At 45.2% G+C, this 22414-nt stretch overlaps 1 protein-coding gene across 2 annotated transcripts in view; it reads right to left on the reverse strand.

Moving 5' to 3' along the window:
* Positions 1 to 293: 293 nt before the first annotated feature.
* The window catches only part of satb2 (SATB homeobox 2), a 51850-nt gene continuing 29729 nt past the window's right edge, over positions 294 to 22414 (reverse strand). The window contains exons 7-12 of one of the 2 annotated variants that reach the window (XM_023805640.2): positions 21718 to 21768; positions 20754 to 21319; positions 19594 to 19806; positions 17846 to 17998; positions 14176 to 14370; positions 294 to 6727 (exon numbers count right to left, since the gene is read on the reverse strand). In XM_023805640.2, coding sequence (XP_023661408.1) covers positions 6167 to 6727; positions 14176 to 14370; positions 17846 to 17998; positions 19594 to 19806; positions 20754 to 21319; positions 21718 to 21768 — 1739 coding nt within the window. In that variant the 3' untranslated portion in view covers positions 294 to 6166. Of the gene's footprint in view, positions 6731 to 14175; positions 14371 to 17845; positions 17999 to 19593; positions 19807 to 20753; positions 21320 to 21717; positions 21769 to 22414 lie in introns of both variants that reach the window. The other variant, XM_023805639.2, reaches the window with a different exon arrangement.

The following is a 22414-nucleotide window of genomic DNA, read 5'->3' on the forward strand; positions in this document are numbered from 1 at the left end:
CCTGAATATTTATTTAAAAAATATCCACTGATTAAGTTTAACCTTGAAAGACCTGCTGAGGTGGCTTTACATTTAAGGCATCAAGCAGAGTGCCACTGTACCATCAGTAACAGCTTGTTTTATTTATTCCTTGGAAAGAAAAAAAATTATATGTGCAGTGTCAGAAATTTTGAGTAAACTGATATAATTATTAGCTTTTCACAAATTACATATCACCACTGAGTAACTCCACTTGTTACACACACAACATACATTAACACACAATAAATAAGATATAGACCAATACCATTGAATGGTTTTCATTGAATGCATTTTAATTAAACAACAAAATTTAAAAGAACAAACTCTAAGAGCCTAACAATGCAAATAAGTTAAAAATTAATCATCACTTAGTGATAACAAAGATGAATTTGATTTCCATAGATAACAAAAGGACTGATCCACATAAAATAATGTTTATTCACATTGTCAATAATCATACTTATGAAAACTTTGATGACAATGATGGTGATAGAACTGATCCTGATGGAAGCAATCATGGTATACTGTTGTACTGAAGCAGGCTGTTGTGCTTTATTTGTGAAGCAATACAATAAATGATAACCCCAGAACTAAACACATCACCGCTAAGTGGCTACAAGAGATGAAACGGTCAATTTGAGTTGGGTCTCTCAGTACTGCTTCCCAGAATATTATTAAAATAAGCTGCTATTGACTGGTTAGAAAGGCTCAATTTTTCAATCATCTGACTGGTATGTTGTACAGGCATGTATGGAGGTCCTCTCTGTTCTGTTTCAGTATTAATTATGTCAGGTACACAACATACATCCAATATAATTCCCTCTTTATGGTGTATTCCTTTAGTTATCTTTTGTTTATACAACATATACAACATATTTACTTCCAGGCTGCATAATGACATAGAGAATTCAAAAGTTCTTGGTTTAGGCATTTTCCCATGTTTACACATTTTTGGGTCGAGACAAACAAATTCTGGAATGAAGGACCTGTGCCCATATGTGCCAATGCTCTGAGGCTCTAATCCCTCGCATTTCATTCCCACATGACTCAAAGCAAATCTTGCACTGCAGGATGGCAGTCTGCTCCAATTACATCTCGCCACATCATAAAGGAAGCAAGTTTCTTCCTTTAGGAGCCGGAGACGACGGAGACAGAGAGCGTAATTGTATGTGACCCTGACACTGCGCTCATCAGGAGGGTACTGCAGTGTTGGTGTCCTGCTGCTCTGCCCCTCCTCCTGTAGCGAGGCAGGAGGCGGAGGACTGGCAGAGAGCACGGGGCAGCATGGGAGCTTACAGCAGGTTAGGCGCCCTCCACAGCTCCACAGCCTGTCATCCATAAGCACTGGTGTATGTGCCTGCTTGGTATCCCCCCCCCCCCCACTCACACCATTTTACTTTACTGCAATTTGGGCAGAATTGGGGTGAGGTGACATTCATCAGCACTGTTTGTCTGCTCTGCATGTGGGACCATGGGGGGTGTGTGGAGTTGCCGGGATACTAATAGCCTGTCTGGACTCTACTGGCCTAAGTGCCGGGTGACTGACAGGTAAGACTGCAGGATGCAGCCCAGTGGATGCACACGTCCCTCACAAACCATACAGAGAAACTGGCATGTGACAGGAACCTGACTTAGAGGACTCTCCGGTAACCCTACTGCTAGGAAACACGGGTCAAGATCAGAAATAAAAAGGCAGTTTGATTCAGGAAAAGGGAACAACTTCCTTTTCTGAAAGGTACTGAAATAGTTAGAAGGCGAAATGTAAAAAAAAAAAAATAAGCAAAGAACCCTACAAGGTCAGTACTAAACAGCCCGTGGCGTTTAGACTTCAGAGAAAAGGACGGCTAATGAATAGCAACGAGAGAAGCTTGCAATCTATGTCAATTCTCATTCTATTTAGATCACAGCTAGATGCTTTTGGAACAACAACATCAGAATTTCTACATAAATGACTGTCATTTTCCATGCGTGTTTTATTAGTAGCCAGACGTGTGTGGCTTTTGTAAGGCCTCTCATTGAAACGGATGGAAAAGATGGACCTCCATACTAAGGGTGAGCCTAGTCCCTAACCTGGTAACATTTTGAGCTTTTTCTTTTCATTTCAAGACAATTAAACACAAATAACCCCCTCAGTAATATTTTCGTCAAAAGTACTTCAGTCGTAGTGTAGATGTACAGTTGTCTATAGATGCCGAAACGTTTTTGGAAATATAATTAAGTGATTCCTTGTCATAGTAGTACTGATGCGGTGAGCAGTGTTTGTGCTGAATGGATCCAGGTAAGCCTAGATCAATGGTTCTCAAACTTTTTGTCCCTGTAAGCCCAAAGAGAAAAAGTGATATACAACCATGGAAAAAATTAAGAGACCACTCTATATTTGTAATATAATTTGCATTTCTAAATACTGGTTTAATCGTTCTGTTGCTGGCAGAAGGCTATGCTGAGCAGCAGGTTGCTTCCAGGTGCAAAATTTCTAAGACAGTAGAACCCAAGAACAATTTGAGGAGATACTGGGAATGACCAGAAACCAGGCAGGTAAAGGGTGGAAGTGACTTTCTAATGCCAGAGATGGCCAACTTATCCAACAGTGGATGACATCAAGTGTCCTTAAAAAGGAATTGTTTGTATCAGGCTGATAGAAGCAGGACTGATGTCCCATAAAGCAAGGAAGAAGCCCTTCATTAATGAGAAGCCGGGAAGAACCAGGCTGCAGTTTGCAAAAAATAAAATAAAAATATTCACAGATGCACACCCATGGTCTCTTAATTTTTTCCATGGCTGTATTTATGACCCCCCAGATAGACATTCCACTGATTAAATGATATCTAGCATAGCTGGCTGCTTTTTCAAATATGCTGCAGAATTATTTTAAACCAGCTGTAGACCATCAAGGGATACATTAGTGACTCATATATTTAAAAATATATGAAATACATTTAAATTGTAGTTTTACGCATAATTTGTAATATTTCCTGCATAATCTGCTATGCTGTTATTAGACACTGGCAGTGAATGGAACATGTCTCTTTTTTAAGAAACATGATATAAAGGATGTCACCAACACATCCAATTATATGTAAATTATGAGAGGCTTATTTTCACCCAGTGTGACATGGCAGACAAGCCATTGCTGATTTCTTGTAGGTCAGCCACAGCTGTCTGGGAAGTCAATCTTTAGCGTTATTGAACTGCACTGTTGACTCCGTCACAAGGTCACCAAATCACAAAGGCAGAGTAGTACACCATTACGAGATGCAGTCATTTTAGAATATGCAGTCACATTTTTGGTTTCTTTTTTTATTATCTTATCAAATTATGGTGGACTATTTTCAAAAAAAGAAAATAAAAATGACACCGTTGCATGTGTTTCCTGGCAATATCGTAGTCAAATAAAAATCACTCAATGCGTATTCCAGAAATGGACGATAAATATTGAAGTTTGCAGCATTAGTATTGTTATTAATAAGATCCATACCTTAACATGAGGTTGTGACCTAGTTTGAGAACCACTAATACTGAAGTTCTGCATATGGTTTCACTCTGAAACTGGGTTTATTTCCTCTCCATTCACATTTCCACTATGATTTATTAAGTCACTGCACCGCAGTGCTTAATGACAGCACGGAAAGGCAGTGGCCCTATTTAGTAAAATCTCTCATTTGATAAGACGACGACCTAAACCCAGAGTCAAGGAAAGGAATCTTAATTTAATTACCACTTTTAAAAGCCATTTTTTCATGATTTTATAAATAAGAAACGATTGTAATCTCAGGGATAAATATTATTACGTAGGCAGCATATCAGTGTGCCAAATTGCGATTATGTATTTTCACAGTTTCCCTGATTTAAAAGCAATGTCTTGGTATGTCATGTATGCCAGGCTGTGAACTTTAAAACAATGAAAGAGATATGATTTAGTATTTTTCCGTGATTCTGATCACTGACACACATGTGTCATGATAGATGAGGGCATGAAAAGGTAGCAGCTGACTCTGGATAACCAATCAGAGCAGGATCTGAAAGACCCTTTCTTTCACTCATGTAGGCAAGTCTAACATTGATTCATACACACAGTTATACTTATAATATAAATATATTTATAGAGAGAGAGCCTATCATCTGTGATTGGCTCAAAATGGCGATTGTCAACATCTGCAGCCGATGTATCTTTTATTTCTTATTTAAATTCTTTTGGATTTAATTCTGTTCATTTGTATTCTCTTTGGAAAAGTATATAGATAGAACTGGTAATATACAGCATTACATGGGTTATTTAATATCCTCAGTAACTACCTCTTTTTCCTGTTATATTTAGATTTTTCCCTTTAAATATCTCTCATTTCCAGGACAACTACCACACACTGAAAACCAATAGTAGACAAAAATAGAAATAACACAACAACAGCAACTGTAATAACAATAATAATAACAATAACAATTATAATCATGGATAAAGATAGTAATAAATAGGGATGTGGAGTTAAGTGTGGGTAGATGTGGTAAAATTGGAAAGCGTGGGATCAAGCTGGAGTGAAAAAGAGCAAAGAGACAGGGAGAGCGACGGCAATAGAACCAGCACACATAATTGGCCAGACTGTTTGCTCACTGGGTCCTGCGTCCTCAGCGTTCACGTTAAATGCCTCTTTCTGCTGTAAACTCTTGGGTGATCTGGTGGCAAAGAGAAAACTGTCCTGGGCAACAAGGAGCGAGCGGCAGAGGCAATCTGGAGGAAGAAGTACTTGGTCACATGTGAGGAACCACGTCCCCTTAAGTAGATATTACTCATGTTTTCTCCATACACATCCTCGTGAAGCATCTCCACTGGGTTTGTCTCTTAGTAGCTCTTTGCAATGGTGAGCAAAGTGAATGAATCCCAGGGTTTGAAGGAGATACTGGAAATACAGCAGGACACAGCAGGTTTTCACACTGGACATTTGGAGCTGAGAGAGACAGAGCCTGTTTGGGGGACAGGCGGGAGTGAAGCGTGAAGTTTGTCACTGAAATGGATCCTTATAAAGTGCAGGATGTAGGGAAAGGTTAGAAGCCTATCTGAATGTAAGTGCTTCAGGTCACTCCTCTTCCTATGCATACAGTATTGGGCAGTGTTTCCCAACTTGGCCCTCAGGGACTCCTGGGAGCTGGAAGGGAGCAAAAATGTGGACTGACTGGCAGGGAACTAGGAGGGAGCAAAAACATGGACTGTTTGGGGGGTACCTGAGGACGAGGCTGGGAAACAATGGAATAGAGGTTGATGGGCAATTGGATGGTGTACAGAGTAGAGATGAAGGTCTTTTTATTTTCCAAACACTGTCAAGCTTGATTGTGGGCTTTGGAAAACCTGTTATCTAACTCTTGACTTTATCCAGAAAGACCCATCACCGTGTCCCTGTATAGCAGGGTTATTCAACTCACGGTCCTCGAGGTCCGAGCACTGCTGGTTTTCCAGCCTTCCTTTACCTGTCAGTCAGGTGTGAAGCCTCTGACCAATCAGAAGCAGTAATTATTAAACAACTACCTGGGAGAACTGAAAACACGGCCTGGATTTGGAATCGAGGTCCAGAGTTGAAGAACCCTGCTGTATAGTATTGAAATCACTGCAGGTACAACTTACTGAAATGTTTCGCTTGTGTTTTTCGTATTTTTTTTTTTTAAGTCTAAACGTATGCAACCTTAAGATATCTCTAAATGTTACGGCCAGCAGAAAACTGCGGCAGATGCCTGAAAAAGGGGGGACTTTTCAGTATTATCTTGAGCAGGTCTACCTGAATATCCTGTTCCAGTCAAACACTGAGTTGGGGTAATGGCTGTCTTGGTGAACATAGTAAAAGGATCAGAAGATGAGAAACGGCTACTGGTAACTTGTTCAGGAATTCAGCACATTTTTACTATGCTCCCACTCCAAATGCATGGTAATACAGCCATTCGTCTACCCAGCTTTCTCCATCACACACGACTCCACAGTTTATCTTCTGAGGTATCACTCTTCCTCCATAATGGTGACTCTGTGAGCCTCTCCGCATGTCTGCTTGTCACCCATCTCTCTGAGCATCTCCTAAGGTCTCTGCACCCACCACCACTGTCAAACTCAACATGGAAACCCTGTTTTGTCTTGCAGTTCCCTGTCCCTTGGTAAATTTCTGCTGCATTATCTCTGATGCTCGGTGTCCCGTGGGCTAGAGGAGGTGTTACTGGGGGGCAAAGAACTGGGGCGTGTGGCTGTGGCCTGGCCTTTGTCTTTCCCCTCTTCCGGCCGGACACTGGCTGCTCCACCCTCTCCGCCATAGAGCTCTTCGTTGCTGTCCTCGCTGGACTCTGTGTCTTCGGAGCCCGAGAGGAGCTCGTCGTCGCGGTACTCCGACACATCCACGCCTCCTCCCTCAGCATGCTCCTTCAGCTTGCCATGGTGCTTCACATGGTAGCGCTGGTTCTGGAAGAACTTGATGATGGTGTGCTTGGGCAGGTCGAGCTGGGCAGACAGTGTGTGGATTGCTTCCTGATCGGGGTACAGACCCACATCCTGGATGAAGCTCTGCAGGATAGCAAGGGCTTCTAGGGAAATCTTTGTACGCGAACGTGGCTTCTTGCTTACACCTCCCCCCGTCTGGGCCCCTTCTTCTCCCCCCATACTGGGCAGAGGGATGGGCAAAGGATCCTCACGAATGGGAGAAGGGTCCTTCAATACCTGGGAGGGCTGTCTGTGCAGTGCCTGCTGACAAATTACAATGATAATAATAATTAGTACAAAAACCAGTTATGGAAACAAGAAATACAAAACTATACTATAACATGAGTTCATTTCTAATCCTTCGCTAAACAGTTTTAGGAATTTATTAATGGTGTTTGAGAGGCATAATTATGTATGAAATTCAGGTTTAAATGGAATGGTCAGTTTTAAGCAGCCACAAATTCACAGTGTTTGTGCATAAGTATATAAATTTGGATTTGATCATTGTTTTTAGAGTGTCTTATGGAGCAGCTTAAGTGAAATTTGCCGTCGGTGTCTCAGTATGTGGTCTGATTCCTAAAAACCCAGGTTCCCAGGTTTTGTCAGGATATGCTTGATGTAATAATCACACTTATTTTATTCAAGGATTAACTAGCTCTAGTAATTAAGTTATCAGTCTAAGAAGCTTTGTATCAAAGTAAAGTTTTCACTCTATTTCATATCCTTCCACCTTTCAGTCAGTTTATTGTGCTTTTCAGTTCATTAAGGAATGGCCAGTTGCCAGAAAGTGAACCACCTGCAATGGACAGCTGAATGACCAATGGCCAGTTGCCAGAAAGTGAACCACCTGAAGCGGACAGCTGAATGACCAACCCCTATTGTATTATTCTTGTAGCTTAATTCAATCTGGGTGCAAGATTTGGAAACACATCCAAAACAAATTCAGTACAGGTGAGAGTATAGATAAAAGGCTGAAGTTCTGTTTCTCAATACTGGAATATACCAGTTCTGCTTTTTGGTGTGATTCCATTTCCATTTTTTGCATGCTGAAATAAAACAAGCTGAATGTTTCAGCCCTACTCAAAACCAAAACGCCATCAGGAACCATTTCAGAAGAGAACTACTTTCACTGGGGTAATTTGGTTTTAAATTCTATGATTATTTAAACATTGTGAAGTTACATAGTTCATGAGAGCTTTGCAGAAAAAACTTTCTTTTTCTAGAGCTATTTATAAATATTCCTCACTGGAAAAGCGGTTTTCAGTAAATATAGAAAAAAAAAAAAGTTTAATGGCAGTATTTTAAGTACTTAGACCTAATAATTTATTTCTGTTTCAGCTCAGTTTTGGCCAGTGGGACTTCGAGTCTGAAATGAAAAAGATTTCATGTTTGTTAATATTCTGCTCATCTATAGTCTATATATATGTGGAGATCCACAGTTTTTTTTTTAATCCGATGTTAGTTGTGTTGCTCGCTGGTTGGTTTTACCTGCTGCTATATAGATGTTATGTTTTGATTTCTACTAGATTTTTTTCATGTTTGGGTCACTTGGATTTGCCCCTGAAATAAATTTTATCATTTTGTACTTAGTATGTTATTTCATTCACATTTAAATTGTTTTTCTGTTGTTCATGGGAATTTGAATGGAAATCTGCAAGAGTAAATCAGTACAAATCACTGCATTCACAAAAGAGCACGTTTTTATTTTGAAAAATGTATACGCCTCTATATGGTAATGGAGCTATACACATTACAGCCATGATGCTTTTGCCCTGTTACCTAGATTGCAGCTTTATATATTACATCATCACCTCATGTTCAAGGCCTCAGCCCAGATTAATTGAATTGGTGGAAAAACAACTGGAACAAAATAAATCTTGGCTGGTCCGGCCTCGTTCATGCACGGCACGGTACTGGGAAAATGACTATAGCCAATGAACTGCTGTCAGACATCGATTCTGCGTTTATATATAAATCCATATACAGCATGGCAGCACCCTGCGTTGCCTGCATTTGTAAGAAGTCTGGAGTTTGAGATATTGGGCTTGAGATCGTATTTTTAAATGCAATATAAATTCTGAATTTGAAGTGCTACGGATTACACTGAAATCAACTACTGTTCTTTCAAACAGTTTACAAGAGGAATTTAACATGTCAAAATATAAACTTAGCTTAATTTGGCATGGGGCACATAGAAGGTGATGTCAGGAGGCAGCGGTGTAATCAGGGATGCTTCCTGAAAACCAACAAATCCAACCAAACAGGGGCTGCGTATTATTTACTTGCGTGGCGACGTGACACAGCCGCCTCTTTGCTAATAATAAAGGGAGAGGGAGGCAGGAAGCTGGAAGGTGCATCTCGAAGACTGTCGTCTTGCCCCCGCTGTGTTTATTATAAGGGTGGAGTGGGGGGGCCTCAGCTCTGGTATGCTAGACTATAAATCTGTGGTACATTAAAATTAAAGGTCCCACATAAGGATAATAGTAATTCTTTTTTTCACTTCAATAATGACAGGGTATTTTTCAAATAATACTGAGGTCAGGCCAGACCATGAAATATTTTTTATTTCTCCTACGGCAGCTGTTGGTGCTGTTGGTGCTGGCGTGAGCGAGCCGTGTGTCGGCTTGATATATTTCTCCCTCTCGCTCTTGCACACACACTTTCCTGCCCCATTTATTATCTGTATAATGTGTTTATGAAAGAAGCAGTAGATTGCAGAGGTCGTGTTGAGTATTGAGATGTGACACATTAAAAAAAAAGAAAAGAAAAAAGTGCAGCTTCTTAGTCTTGCTAAATCGGATATCTATCATTTCATTTGAAGCCGTTACCCTTTGTAGTGGGGGCCACACACAGAATCACAGACGCTTATGTATGTGTGCACCCACAGCATAAAAACGAAAGACGATACACCGAAACGTTGTTGAACAGACACAAACATGTGAGGAAATAAAGGCCTCAGACACGTATGTGCTCAGTACTCCTGACTCTCTGGACTCTGTCCCGGAAGAGACCTGCCCCGGCACCAGCAGATCAGGCTCTGGGATTCCTCACGGAACATGAGGAGAACCTTGGATCAATACTCCAGTGGGTGCAGACAGACAGGCCTGCGCTCAGTCAGCGAGTAACCAGGCCTGACCAGTGATTCGGTTTTACTCCCAAAGGTAACTTGTCCTGTAGTATTTCTACAGAGTGTCGGAAGCCAGAAAAGCTGGACCTATTTCTTAGCAACAGGATTATATAATATATATGTCTAAAAAAAAGCTATTTCCAAATTAAGTTGTCATGAAAAAGCCATTAAATGTATCCCTATGTAAGGATACTGGCTCTTGCATTGTTGTCAGTCATTCACACCGCACTGCATTTTAACCACAGTGTACATTTTGGAAAAATATCTCATAATAAAGTAAGTTACACATTTCTATAAACTATTTTAATGCTTATTAAGGGTATTTTGAGTTTGCCACATTAAAAGGCTATTTATACAATCAAGTAAAAAAAATGTTTTAAAAAAATATGAAAGTATTATAAAATATAAATGGCTTAAGCAATTCTTAATGAGGAATAGTCCTGGTGGGTGTAAAAACAGATTCTGACAGAAAGGAGAGAGACACCATTGCAAAAACATTAAATCACAGATAAATATGTAATGATCTGAAATACACGTTTTAGTGTTCTATGTGACTTCACCTCCAGTGTAAATTGAAGCTAGCTGTTTTTCCATGTTGCTATGTGAGTCACAGTGTGTGTGTGTGTGTGTTTGTGTGTGGGTGGGTATGGGTTTGCATAGATCACATTTGGGGACCAAAATATTGGCAAAACCTGAAACTTCCTTACTTTTGTGGACATTTTTCAGGTCTCCATTTGAACAACCTGAAGGTTAGGGCTGGGTGGGGTTAAGGCTGCTTGGGATTAGGGTTTCTCCCATAGAAATGAATGGAAGGTTAGGGCTGGGTGGGGTTAAGGCTGCTTGGGATTAGGGTTTCTCCCATAGAAATGAATAGAAGGTTAGGGCTGGGTGGGGTTAAGGCTGCTTGGGATTAGGGTTTCTCCCATAGAAATGAATAGAAGGTTAGGGCTGGGTGGGGTTAAGGCTGCTTGGGATTAGGGTTTCTCCCATAGAAATGAATGGAAGGTTAGGGCTGGGTGGGGTTAAGGCTGCTTGGGATTAGGGTTTCTCCCATAGAAATGAATAGAAGGTTAGGGCTGGGTGGGGTTAAGGCTGCTTGGGATTAGGGTTTCTCCCATAGAAATGAATAGAAGGTTAGGGCTGGGTGGGGTTAAGGCTGCTTGGGATTAGGGTTTCTCCCATAGAAATGAATGGAAGGTTAGGGCTGGGTGGGGTTAAGGCTGCTTGGGATTAGGGTTTCTCCCATAGAAATGAATAGAAGGTTAGGGCTGGGTGGGGTTAAGGCTGTTTGGGATTAGGGTTTCTCCCATAGAAATGAATGGAAGGTTAGGGCTGGGTGGGGTTAAGGCTGCTTGGGATTAGGGTTTCTCCCATAGAAATGAATGGAAGGTCCCCATTTAGATAGAGCAGGTAGAATGAACAGCTGTTGTGCTACAGCAGAGCTGGCAGAGGCTCACTGCACAGATCCAATCCAGAAAAATCAAAGCAGAAGTTATTAATGATGCCTACGTCCTCAAATTTAGCCAAGGGCAGCGCTGTCACCTCATTTATGTAAATATCAGTAGAGAATTATATATTATAAATAAGTCCATGCCCCCCCACAGCTGCCCTGTGAAACTGCTGTTAATATCGGAGAAGTTGCACTGAATTTTCTACAAGTTCTGATCTGAGGTTCAAAACTAGCGACAGACAGGAGTGGATACAGATTGCTGAGCTGCCTGAGGAGTTAATAACAGGCAGAATGTCGCACCGCTGGCTGTGAATGTACAGGCACCAGCTGGGTTTACACGTTGGATGCTGCAGCAGTATTGACGTGCTATAGGTGCTGCCTTACAGGCAGCTTTCCAGGGGCTGAGTGTAGGGAGCTGACAGTGTGACCATGTAATTTGGTTCATTCAGGCCTGTGCTCGTACGTTCGGGGTTGTGTCAACCCGTGTGTTACGGTGCTCATGTGCGCGTGTGTGTGTGTGTGTGTGGGGGGGCACGGGTGAGACTGATCGCTGTTGCAGCTGGGAGCCATGTGTGGCCTGTGGTGGCAGGCTGGCTGGAGCCGAGAGGGTGTGGGGGTGCTGTGGGGGCTGATCTGAGGAGGGGCTCTCGTTAGCAAAGCGAAAACCCCAACAATAGCTAAGCAGCCTCACCGGGAGCGGCCACCCAAACGGGCCGCGGTGTAGGATCCGGCCACACCTTCACGCAGCATCCCCCAGTCTCCGGCGACTGACCGTGCGCACAAAGCGCCCCACCCCCCCGCCCCTGTTTCCCCCTCGCCCGCTATGACCCCTCCGCACTGCCAAGTCCCTCCCGGCCCAATCTGGGCCGCGCTGCCTCTGTGGGATGTTATTTTTAGCCCCTTTATGTCCCAGCCTCTTTCGGTGCTGCCTCTGTGTGAGAGCAACACAGGAATGTGTTAATAGTACGACCACAGTTTCCTTCCTAAGATGCTCATTTATTAAAAACAAGTAAAGGAAAACGGCAGATCGCAGGAGGCAGAGAAGGCGATTTGGCGGCCGTCCCGGGGGGGCTGGCTCAGCTGGCTTTCCCCAAGCGATTGCTCAGTGCCACTCTGGACAGCGTGTCTCGCTCAGCCACACAGGGGGACACGGGGAAGAGCCGGGGGGGGGGGGCTTTCAGGATGCTGTCCCCCTGTGGTCATATAAACTGCCCATTAAACAGAGTCTCGTCCATTGGACGTCAATGCTAATACGCTCATATTCGCCCTGTGCTCAGGATGCAGTTCTGCCTGTTTCTGTAAGACCAATGCAACAAACAATGCAACAATGCAAATTACTGCCTCATACAACGCTGCTGTTTCTGGATCAGTGCCGCCCCAGCGTTCCATCCTGAAAAGTCCTTGGCATTACAGACGATAGGAGGACAAAAGGGAACGGTTTCCAAACAAGCTGACTCGTGCTGATCTCACACTGACCTCTAGCCCCCTTAAACATGCACCCTAAGGAACCCTGCACCCCCGTCTAGCATTAAAGGACGTCACACGCAGATTCCCAGTGCGTTCCGGAATATCCTCCCTGGCACCCAAGATCAGCCACTAAGTGCCACACATTCAAACGTGCACTATGCCAAATCACCATGAGCTAAAAATCACAGCACTCGTGCCTTCAGATTGCCATAATAGCATGTCGCATGAAGGTCAGCGTGACGATCCTGCAATCAAAGCAGGAGGGGTCACCAGTCTGCTATTCACCAAGGGGAATCAATTACAAATCAGACCGTCATTTTTCCTGCTACAGCGGCTGTATTAGTTGATTATAATATCCTACGCTCAGCTCAGCTGAGACACCATTAGACGAGCGGCAGATCCTCCTTACTGACCCCTCTGCAGGCTCAGGGAATTTCAGGGCTTCCCTGAGGTATGCTGCCAGAGCCTGCAACCCATATGATGCAGATGAGTGAGAGCAGCTTGGCTGAGCCACACGCTGCCCCCCGAGAGCTGGCACGGCCCCCGAGAACTGCAGGAATATCAGGGGAGCGGGGCGGCTGCGGGGGGGCAAGGTCAGGGCGTGTCTCACATCTCTAATGGGGTATTTCCGCCCCAAGTACAAAGACCTCATCAGCTACACACTTTCAGCATGCTGATGATGTGACTGGTGGAGAAGGGGTTGAATTACCATTAATTAAAATGCGACCACTTTCGATAAAAGACAAAATATTTTACGCCCTACAGTTCGACACAAAACTAGAATATGCTTTTAAATCGGCGGTACTGAGAAAACTCATTAATTGTATGTGGGTATATGATATATGCTGCTAATGGAATGATGCTCATAGATGTGAGTATATCCTTCAGCAGCTTATTCAGGACAGGGTATAGGGGAGCCTACTGTCTTTTCCAGGCAGAGGAGGGTATAAGGCAGCTAACGCCTCGGACGGGATGCCGGTCTGTCGCAGATTAATGCCATTAGCTGAACTGGACATAGACAGATGTGATGAAAGAGGCGTCAACAGCAGCGACGGCGGAAGCCGGAGTTGCAGCTCATGGCTGCGGCGCTGAACCAGATACGGAGCGCTGTGCGTGTTGGTGTGTTTGCAGTGCGGTGCTGGAATGATTCTGGCAGGCGGCATGGAAAATCAATTTAATCAGTAATGCTGGATCGGGGGTGGGGCTGTTTGGGGCAGTGGGCCGAGCCGTGTAGGGCAGTGGGCGGGGCTGTTTGGGGCAGTGGGCGGGGCTGTTTGGGGCAGTGGGCCGAGCCGTGTAGGGCAGTGGGCAGGGCTGTTTGGGGCAGTGGGCCGAGCCGTGTAGGGCAGTGGGCGGGGCTGTTTGGGGCAGTGGGCCGAGCAGTGTAGGGCAGTGGGCGGGGCTGTTTGGGGCAGTGGGCCGAGCCGTGTAGGGCAGTGGGCGGGGCTGTTTGGGGCAGTGGGCCGAGCCGTGTAGGGCAGTGGGCGGGGCTGTTTGGGGCAGTGGGCCGAGCCGTGTAGGGCAGTGGGCGGGGCTGTTTGGGTCGACGGGGCTGCGTGGGGTAAAGGGCGGGGCTGTCAGTCTTAGCGAGGTGGAATTCTGCACTGCAGATGTGTACTATGGCAGCAAGGACATGCGACACCCAGCCTGCGGGGGGCGACTCACCTGGGGGTCGGAGGGCAGGTGCAGCACAGTGTGCAGACGCTCGTTGTGATGGTGTCGGGACTCCTCCTCGTACACTAGGTCCCGCTCGGCCTGCGGCAGGTTCAGGAAGCGGCGGATGGTGCACAGGTTCTCCCAGAGGGTGCGGTTATCCGGACTCGGGTTCTCTTTCCAGCGCAGCAGCTCGCACAGCCAGCCCTGCAAACAGTCAGAGGATGCCTCAAATCCACTGCGGGGCCCGGTCGGAACATTTAACTGCTCATACAGTGTATAAGCTAAGAGTAAACGGGTAGAAGTACAGGCAAGGGGGAGCAAAGAGACGAGAGGCGGGGGGGTGGGGGGGGGGGCAAAGCACAGGACGGCAGGGGAGCAGGCAGAGAGATCTGATTATCTCTGCAAGACTGGGTCCCGTCCTGGCACCAGCTGCCGTGTGCCCAGCCTCCTCTGGCGAGATGCTAATAACTTGATCGTCACTCTCCCTCCCCTCTGCCCCAGCTTCCCCATACCACATCCTCCTACGGGGGGGGGCAGCAGATGGGGGTGCTGAAGCGTGACCCTCCCTGTGACCAAACCCCAGTCCGGCTCTCGCTGGTGACTGCGGTCTGTCTGTCTGTCTGTCTGTCACACAGGGCTCCCCAGGAATATGTCTATGAACCACACGCACATTATCTTAACCTGCTTAATGGTGCACAGCGTGCAGCCTTTCACAGGGACAATGGCGACACAAATACAGCCGTCACAGGTGATTTAATGATTTAATCCAGTGGGCGGCAATAGTTCCTCAAATAACTTCCAAAAAAATGCTCATCCTCTGCCATGGCCATAGGCAGCTGCCCCGTAATCAGCCTGCGGAGCCCCCCCCCCCCCCCCGAATCAAACGTGGCCACGCCATTCAGACTTTCTTCTCCACCTTATCCTCCCCACTCGGAAAATCTGTTCACAATAACCCCAGTTTACACACACCAAGAGCAGGCATCCGCAGAGCTGTTCACAGACTCCGTCTCTTCTTTCAAATTACCATTATCTTACAGGGGAACAAAGAAAAACATATGGAGAAATTGTCACTTTTGTGAATCCATCTGAAAGTCAGGCCTTGTGAAGGGGACAGAGATGTGTACATATTAATCATAACAATCACGGCAGTGTGGGTAATAAAATAAAAGTCCCTGATAAAGATCTCTACGATGACTCATGCTGCACAAAGTGATCTCTTGACGTGATATAAACAGAGCCTGCTCCGTGGGTATGGAACGCATTTGCGGGGGCTTTGATGATGATCTGTGGAGTAAAACAGCCCCCCACTGGCATGCAGGCCGCCTGCCTCTTTATCTCTTGTTGTGCCCGGGCTGCCTGTATTGTTTATCTGCTGCAGAGACACGATGGCACGTCGGACTGCACTCCGTGCAGCGGCCTGACCATCAGATACCACAGTCTGGGGAGGGCGTGCCCCCCCCCCCCCCCCCCACAATAATGTGCTCATGCTGCCTGAGGACTGGAAGGAATATAAGCCTAAACAAAGATGCCCTGTAGCCTTTAACTCGAAGCCAATTCCCCATGTTTTAATATGGCTCGGTGCATCTCAAAGTATTCTATAGAAAAAAATAATCAACCACAATCAAAATGAAGAAGAGAAGAAGAGAAAGGATGGGCATGGATGGACCTCCAGAAGACTCGGAAGGCTCCAGGTGGTAGACCGAGGTCGTAATGGCCATCGATTGGAAAATATCTGTTCTCCATGACTGCCATCTTGCAACCAACATGTTTTTTTTTACTACAATTCAACTAATAGTGACTTTGTCACTAAAAGTCATGGGGAGGCAGCATCCCGTCCAAGGCTCAAGGAAGTCTGCAATCTGCAGAATACAGCACACTCAGGCTCAAGCTAGCCTGCAATCTGCAGAATACAGCACACTCAGGCTCAAGGAAGTCTGCAGTCTGCAGAATACAGCACACTCAGGCTCAAGCTAGCCTGCAATCTGCAGAATACAGCACACTCAGGCTCAAGCTAGGCTGCAATCTGCAGAATACAGCACACTCAGGCTCAAGCTAGCCTGCAATCTGCAGAATACAGCACACTCAGGCTCAAGCTAGCCTGCAATCTGCAGAATACAGCACACTCAGGCTCAAGGTAGCCTGCAATCTGCAGAATACAGCACACTCAGGCTCAAGCTAGGCTGCAATCTGCAGAATACAGCACACTCAGGCTCAAGCTAGCCTGCAATCTGCACAATACAGCACACTCAGGCTCCAGCTAGTCTGCAATCTGCAGAATACAGCACACTCAGGCTCAAGGTAGCCTGCAATCTGCAGAATACAGCACACTCAGGCTCAAGCAAGTCTGCAATCTGCAGAATACAGCACACTCAGGCTCAAGCAAGTCTGCAATCTGCAGAATACAGCACACTCAGGCTCAAGCTAGCCTGCAATCTGCAGAATACAGCTCACTCATCCTCAAGCAAGTCTGCAATCTGCAGAATACAGCACACTCAGGCTCAAGCAAGTCTGCAATCTGCAGAATACAGCACACTCAGGCTCAAGCAAGTCTGCAATCTGCAGAATACAGTACACTCAGGCTCAAGCAAGTCTGCAATCTGCAGAATTCAGCACACTCAGGCTCAAGCAAGTCTGCAATCTGCAGAATACAGCACACTCAGGCTCAAGCAAGTCTGCAATCTGCAGAATACAGCACACTCAGGCTCAAGCTAGCCTGCAATCTGCAGAATACAGCTCACTCATCCTCAAGCAAGTCTGCAATCTGCAGAATACAGCACACTCAGGCTCAAGCAAGTCTGCAATCTGCAGAATACAGCACACTCAGGCTCAAGCAAGTCTGCAATCTGCAGAATACAGTACACTCAGGCTCAAGCAAGTCTGCAATCTGCAGAATTCAGCACACTCAGGCTCAAGCAAGTCTACTTACTTTCATATGGTGAGGATTTTAGCTTAAGCAAATTCTCGTTTGTTGATTATTATCTCAAACATTCATATGACTAAGACATGGGATTTCTATTTGAACAGCACTCTACAATTAGGCTAAACTTATATTTCACATTTTAATTACTTTGATCCCATGTAGCTTAATTGAATAAACTTGCCTTTTTAAAATAAATCAGCAGTTTTTTCACAATATATTAAAAAAAATCAATAACCAAGCCATAAATCTCTGTTAGTGTTATCGAGAAAGGCATTACTGCAGTGGAAGGACACAAAATCACTGTAGCCTAAATCACCTGAAACTCTGTTGCACTAATGGGGCACTGATCAGCTGGGTTAAAGGTGAATAGCATGGTGATGTCCATAGGAAGCTTGGGAGGCTTTGTTTCCAAATGGAACTCACACTCAAGGGAAATTTAACAAGCCAGAATCAGAAGCTTTAAGAGAAAAGCTTTCTCATTAGCAAATGCTCAGTATCTGCAGTGCATGCTACTGTAAGAATGTCTAAGAGAGTTCTGGTTTATGTTTCTCAAACTCTCAGTTACTGAATTTAATTAATTATTACTCTGGATCAATGCAGCAGTCCATGGGCACCAACTGTTTTGAATGGTTTGAGAAACATGCAGTATGATTTACAAGATGTTTACTGGAACTGTATGATGACATGAGCTCTGGTCAGGTTGTCTGAGATGCTGTGGCACTGACATGCCACTGTCTGTGTTAGTCTTCCAGAACATACCTGGCTCTTGTTGGCAGCCACCTTGGCAAATAGTGCCTGGGAGACCTTTGCCCTCTTCATCTCCTGCTGGATCTCATCATAGATAGATGACGTGATGTTTATGTGGCAGTCCATCTTCAATGGTAAGTCGGGACTGGGAACCAGAACCTTTGGCTGTGGGACATTCAAAGACAGACCTTAGGAGTGAAGACCCTAAGACACTCTGAAATTAAAAACCACAAATTCTGCACATACCTCACAGCAACGCTAAATAACCCTAGATCACAGATCACAATAAAATCCTAGCACGTTTTCCACAATAAAGTCCTCACACTATTCTGCGTTTTGTAACACCGAGTAAATTAAGGAGGGCAACACCAAAAGTAGACCTTTAAGGAAGGTAAGAACCATTTTCCAACATCTTTTTATTATTGTGTTAAAGAAAAAACAAGCTAAGTAACCATTTTATTTTTCTGCACTATAATACACAATTTTAACACCGATTTGTGTATGTGATTGACAACAGGAAAAATACCAGTTTTAAAAAACACACAACTCTTTGTGTAGTGTTAAAAAAAACAGCCTTTTTTCCTTTTTGAAATGCTAATCATAATTTGGAAACAGACTAATTTATAATTAAAATGCAGTATTTGGTTAGATATTTGTAAACTTCTGAAAGGTGAGTTAGACGGTTTTGATCACATATGCTCTTAAAACAGTAATATTATGAGAATCCCAAACAATATGTGAAACTACAGATTAACTACTGTCTGTTCCAGCCATGTTGTAAACAAATAGGTCATTGCCCTTCTAGCCTTTATTGATTTAGCAGACATTTATGTCCAACGCAATGACGTGGGATCAGGGTCTGCCAATGTCCATGGAGAATTCGGGGGTTAAGGGCCTTGACCGAGGTCCCACTGGTGACATCACTCTGTCAGCCATGGGATCTGAATGAGTGACCTGATCCCAAACACAGTGTCGCTCCACAGAGCCGCAACCTGCCCACCTCTGCTGCCTCTTATTGCACGATGCAGCAAACATCTCGGGCTGTTTTTTCCCAAATAGTTGCTGGTGCTTCAGTAGTTCCTCTCTGTTTTTTTTTTCACACAAAATCTCAGCTGGGTAGCAAAGTCTCCAAATGTATTCAGTTTTTGGAAATTTTTCCAATTTCCTTTGTCCTATAAACTCTTTTTAGATGTTTATCATTCTCTAAACAAAAAAAAATCAAACGGTAACTCCCCATTTCGTATTTATACTCAGTGTTCATATTATTGCGTCATTATTAAAGCATTTGGACAGCTTGGAAAAACATTAGTTGTTTGTCACATACAGACTGCTGGCCTTGAATGTCACACAGAATGTCACACAGACATGGTCACACACTGGAGCGCATGCCGGCCTATCAACAAAGACACCATCCCTGACCAGACACAAAAGGCTCACGTGCTCTTTGGCAACATGTAGTGACATAAAAAATTTTAAAAAAGAGAAACACAGACAAGGATTATGCACAGAATGAAACAGTAGACTTGGAAACAGTCTGATGCAGAAAATGAACAGAAAGCAGTGCAAACAAATCTTGCAAAACGTAACTGTAAACAAACATCCAAACAAAGGAGAAAATGTGCACAATTGATAAATCTCACAGATAAAACCTGATGCAACATCAAACAGTGTCTAGAAAAAAAAGAGGAAAGCAAACATTCAGAGCTAATCTAATAAGCAGGCTGTGTCGTGGGGGGGCTCGTGTTTTGGTATGCGAGTACCTGTGCCAAGCGAGCCCCTCCCGTGCAGGAGACAGGGGTGGACGGCAGGCCCACGGGCGGATTCATGCTACGCTCACGCTCCTCCTGGTAAATGCGATCGCGCTCCCCCTCGGGCAGGTTCAGGAAGTTCTGCATGGCCTTCAGGTTGACCAGTAGAGACTGCGATGCGGAACGTGGGTCCTCCTCTTTGCGCAGGATCTCCGACAGCAGGCCCTACGGGGCAGGGGGGGGGCGGACGTGAGCGGACAGAGCGGCCACCGAACGTGCAGAGTTGCTCACTGTAACAAAGCCCAGCTCCGGCAGTGTCACCAAGCACACATACAGACCGAGCCCAACTACGAAGTACGTTAAGTATGTAATGATGGGTCACATGCTTTCATACCAGAGACGGAGCAAGAAGCCAACAGTGAAACTTAAGAAAATTACACTGCAAGCATCATATTCACTGAAACAGCAGCTTCATAATAACAACATAGTAGACGTGTGTGTCCTTGGGTCACTGCCCAAGTAATGTGTGCATTCTAGTAGGTAAACAGGTGACTTATGCTCAGTGTGACTGTGTAACATGCACCCCACTGAAAAAACTTTTTTCTTAAACTTTCTCATTGATAAAAACCAACTGATCAAAACAACATCATAACAGCTCTTATAGCAAGCAATCAATTTATTGATTGCCTATAAACTTAGTCCATTGGCAGTATAGCTGGCTGTGAATCCGCTGCTGTTCACAGTGGAGAAAAGCAAAGGCAGCAAGAAAACTATAGCAAAGAAACGCATGTGTGACTTTAGCCAGTCTGCTGGAACAGAGGCCTGTACTGCGCAGCGGGTTACTGGCTTATCCGGGTAACTTGTCGGATTTAAGGTACCACAGTTTAAATGGACTTCATATTTATTCACTTACACTTAAGATTGCCCAGACAATCTTAAATCTGACAAGTTACCCCGATAAGCCAGTAACCCCGCTTCGTAGTACAGGCCCCAGATCTAATAATAATAATAATAATAATAATAATAATAATGATAATAATAATAATAATGATAATAATAATAATAATGATAATAATAATAATGATACTGCTGAGCTCTCTGATCACTGACACAGTGTCACATCAGGTCCCAGGGAGAGGATAACGGCGGCGAGTGGGACGTCTGATGGGTACCTGTGTCCGGTTGAAGGCCACGCGCGCAAACACGGCCTGTGAGACGCTGGCCCTCTTCAGCTCTTCGCGGACCTGCTGGTAGATGTCGGGTGAGACCTCCACGGAGGAAGGGTTTCCCCCGGGCTCGCCGGGCTTTCCGGGCCGTGGGATGGGCGGGTGGTTGAGGAACTGCTGGTTGAGGGCTTGTGGGTGCTGGTGGGCGAGGAGCCGGCTGACGGCCAGCTGCTGATTGATGAGATGCGCCATGGCCAGCTGCTGGCGCACCAGCTGAGGGCTGAGTTGGGGGGACAGCAGCCCCCCGGGGGTGAGCAGCGGCTGCAGTGCGGCTGGCGGGGGCACCTGGCCGTGCAAGGGAGGGCTGTGGTGGAGCTGGCCGTGGGCCGACGGCTGCTGGGGCTGCTGGGATGGGGGCTGCTGGGGCTGCTGGGTAGGGGGCTGGGGATCACCCGATCCAGTCTTCACCAGGGAGCCACTGCCCCCCAGGGAGCCCAGCTGGGACAGGCCAGCCAGGTGGGGGGGGGGGCGCTGCCCAAGGACACAGAAGTCGGCCAGGCTGTCTCTCTCCACTGTGGGCACGGAGGCGACAGGCGACATGACAGTGAACGAACTAGAGTCACATGACGCAGAGGTGTAAAAAAGCCTGTTTGTGAACAATACTGTGCACCACTAAATGACTATCAATCTCTAAGTCAGGCTTATTCAAATCACGGTCCTCGAGGTCCGAGCACTGCTGGTTTTCCAGCCTTCCTTTACCTGTCAGTCAGGTGTGAAGCCTCCGACCAATCAGAATCAGTAATTATTAAACTAGCTACCTGGGAGAACTGAAAACAAGGCCTGGATTTGGAATCGAGGTCCAGATTTGAAGAACCCTGCTCTAAGTCATGGTCATCACCATTATCCCAAAAGAAAACACAAAATGTAGGCATACAGCAATTATCAGCCATATTCAGACCAGGTAACCCACCTTTGATTTCCAAGTTTTCCCGACTTGGCCACATCTTATCCAAGTATTCCCCTGCAGGAATATCGGGAAGGTACAGAGTGATCATCAACCCCATGGAGTGCAGGTCACACAAACACTGAAGTCACTCACCAAACTGCCAAAAAATTATATTACACTCTCATTAAGATCATCTAAAAAGTGGCAGGAAGCTTAAATCCTTAGTTAGTCTTAAATGAAGACATTGGATTTGAGAGTGTGGTGCGAGAAGATTGTTCCCTTTCAGGTGGATGATGGGGAAATCATTACAGCACTAAGACTGACAGGTGGGAGAGCCAATGTGCTTGGTAGACTGCCTGTGTCCTCCCGCCCTCCGCGGGGCTCACATCTGGAGGCTGACAGCGGTTGTTTTTTACAGAGAAGCATAGACCAGAACTAACACTAGCGGCTGTGTAACCCGACGCGATTCATTCTGTCAGCACGTCACCAGGATTTTTTTTACTCTGTCTAACTTGACTTTTTTTTTTCTCTGTTTGGGGTTTGGTGTCAACTTTGATCTGCCGTGAGGCATATTTATGCTGTTTTGGGGGGACCAAGGGAAAAAAGGGTCCATTTTGAAGTTAAAAGGCTAAAAAACCAGAAGAGGGGGCAGACTATATATGGGGATTTGTAAGAAGACCCCTGAGTTTAGAGTGGAAGAAGCACTGGTTTTGATTTGGAC

Source organism: Paramormyrops kingsleyae, chromosome 1, assembly GCF_048594095.1.
Source record: "Paramormyrops kingsleyae isolate MSU_618 chromosome 1, PKINGS_0.4, whole genome shotgun sequence".
Taxonomy (NCBI): Eukaryota; Metazoa; Chordata; class Actinopteri; order Osteoglossiformes; family Mormyridae; genus Paramormyrops; species Paramormyrops kingsleyae.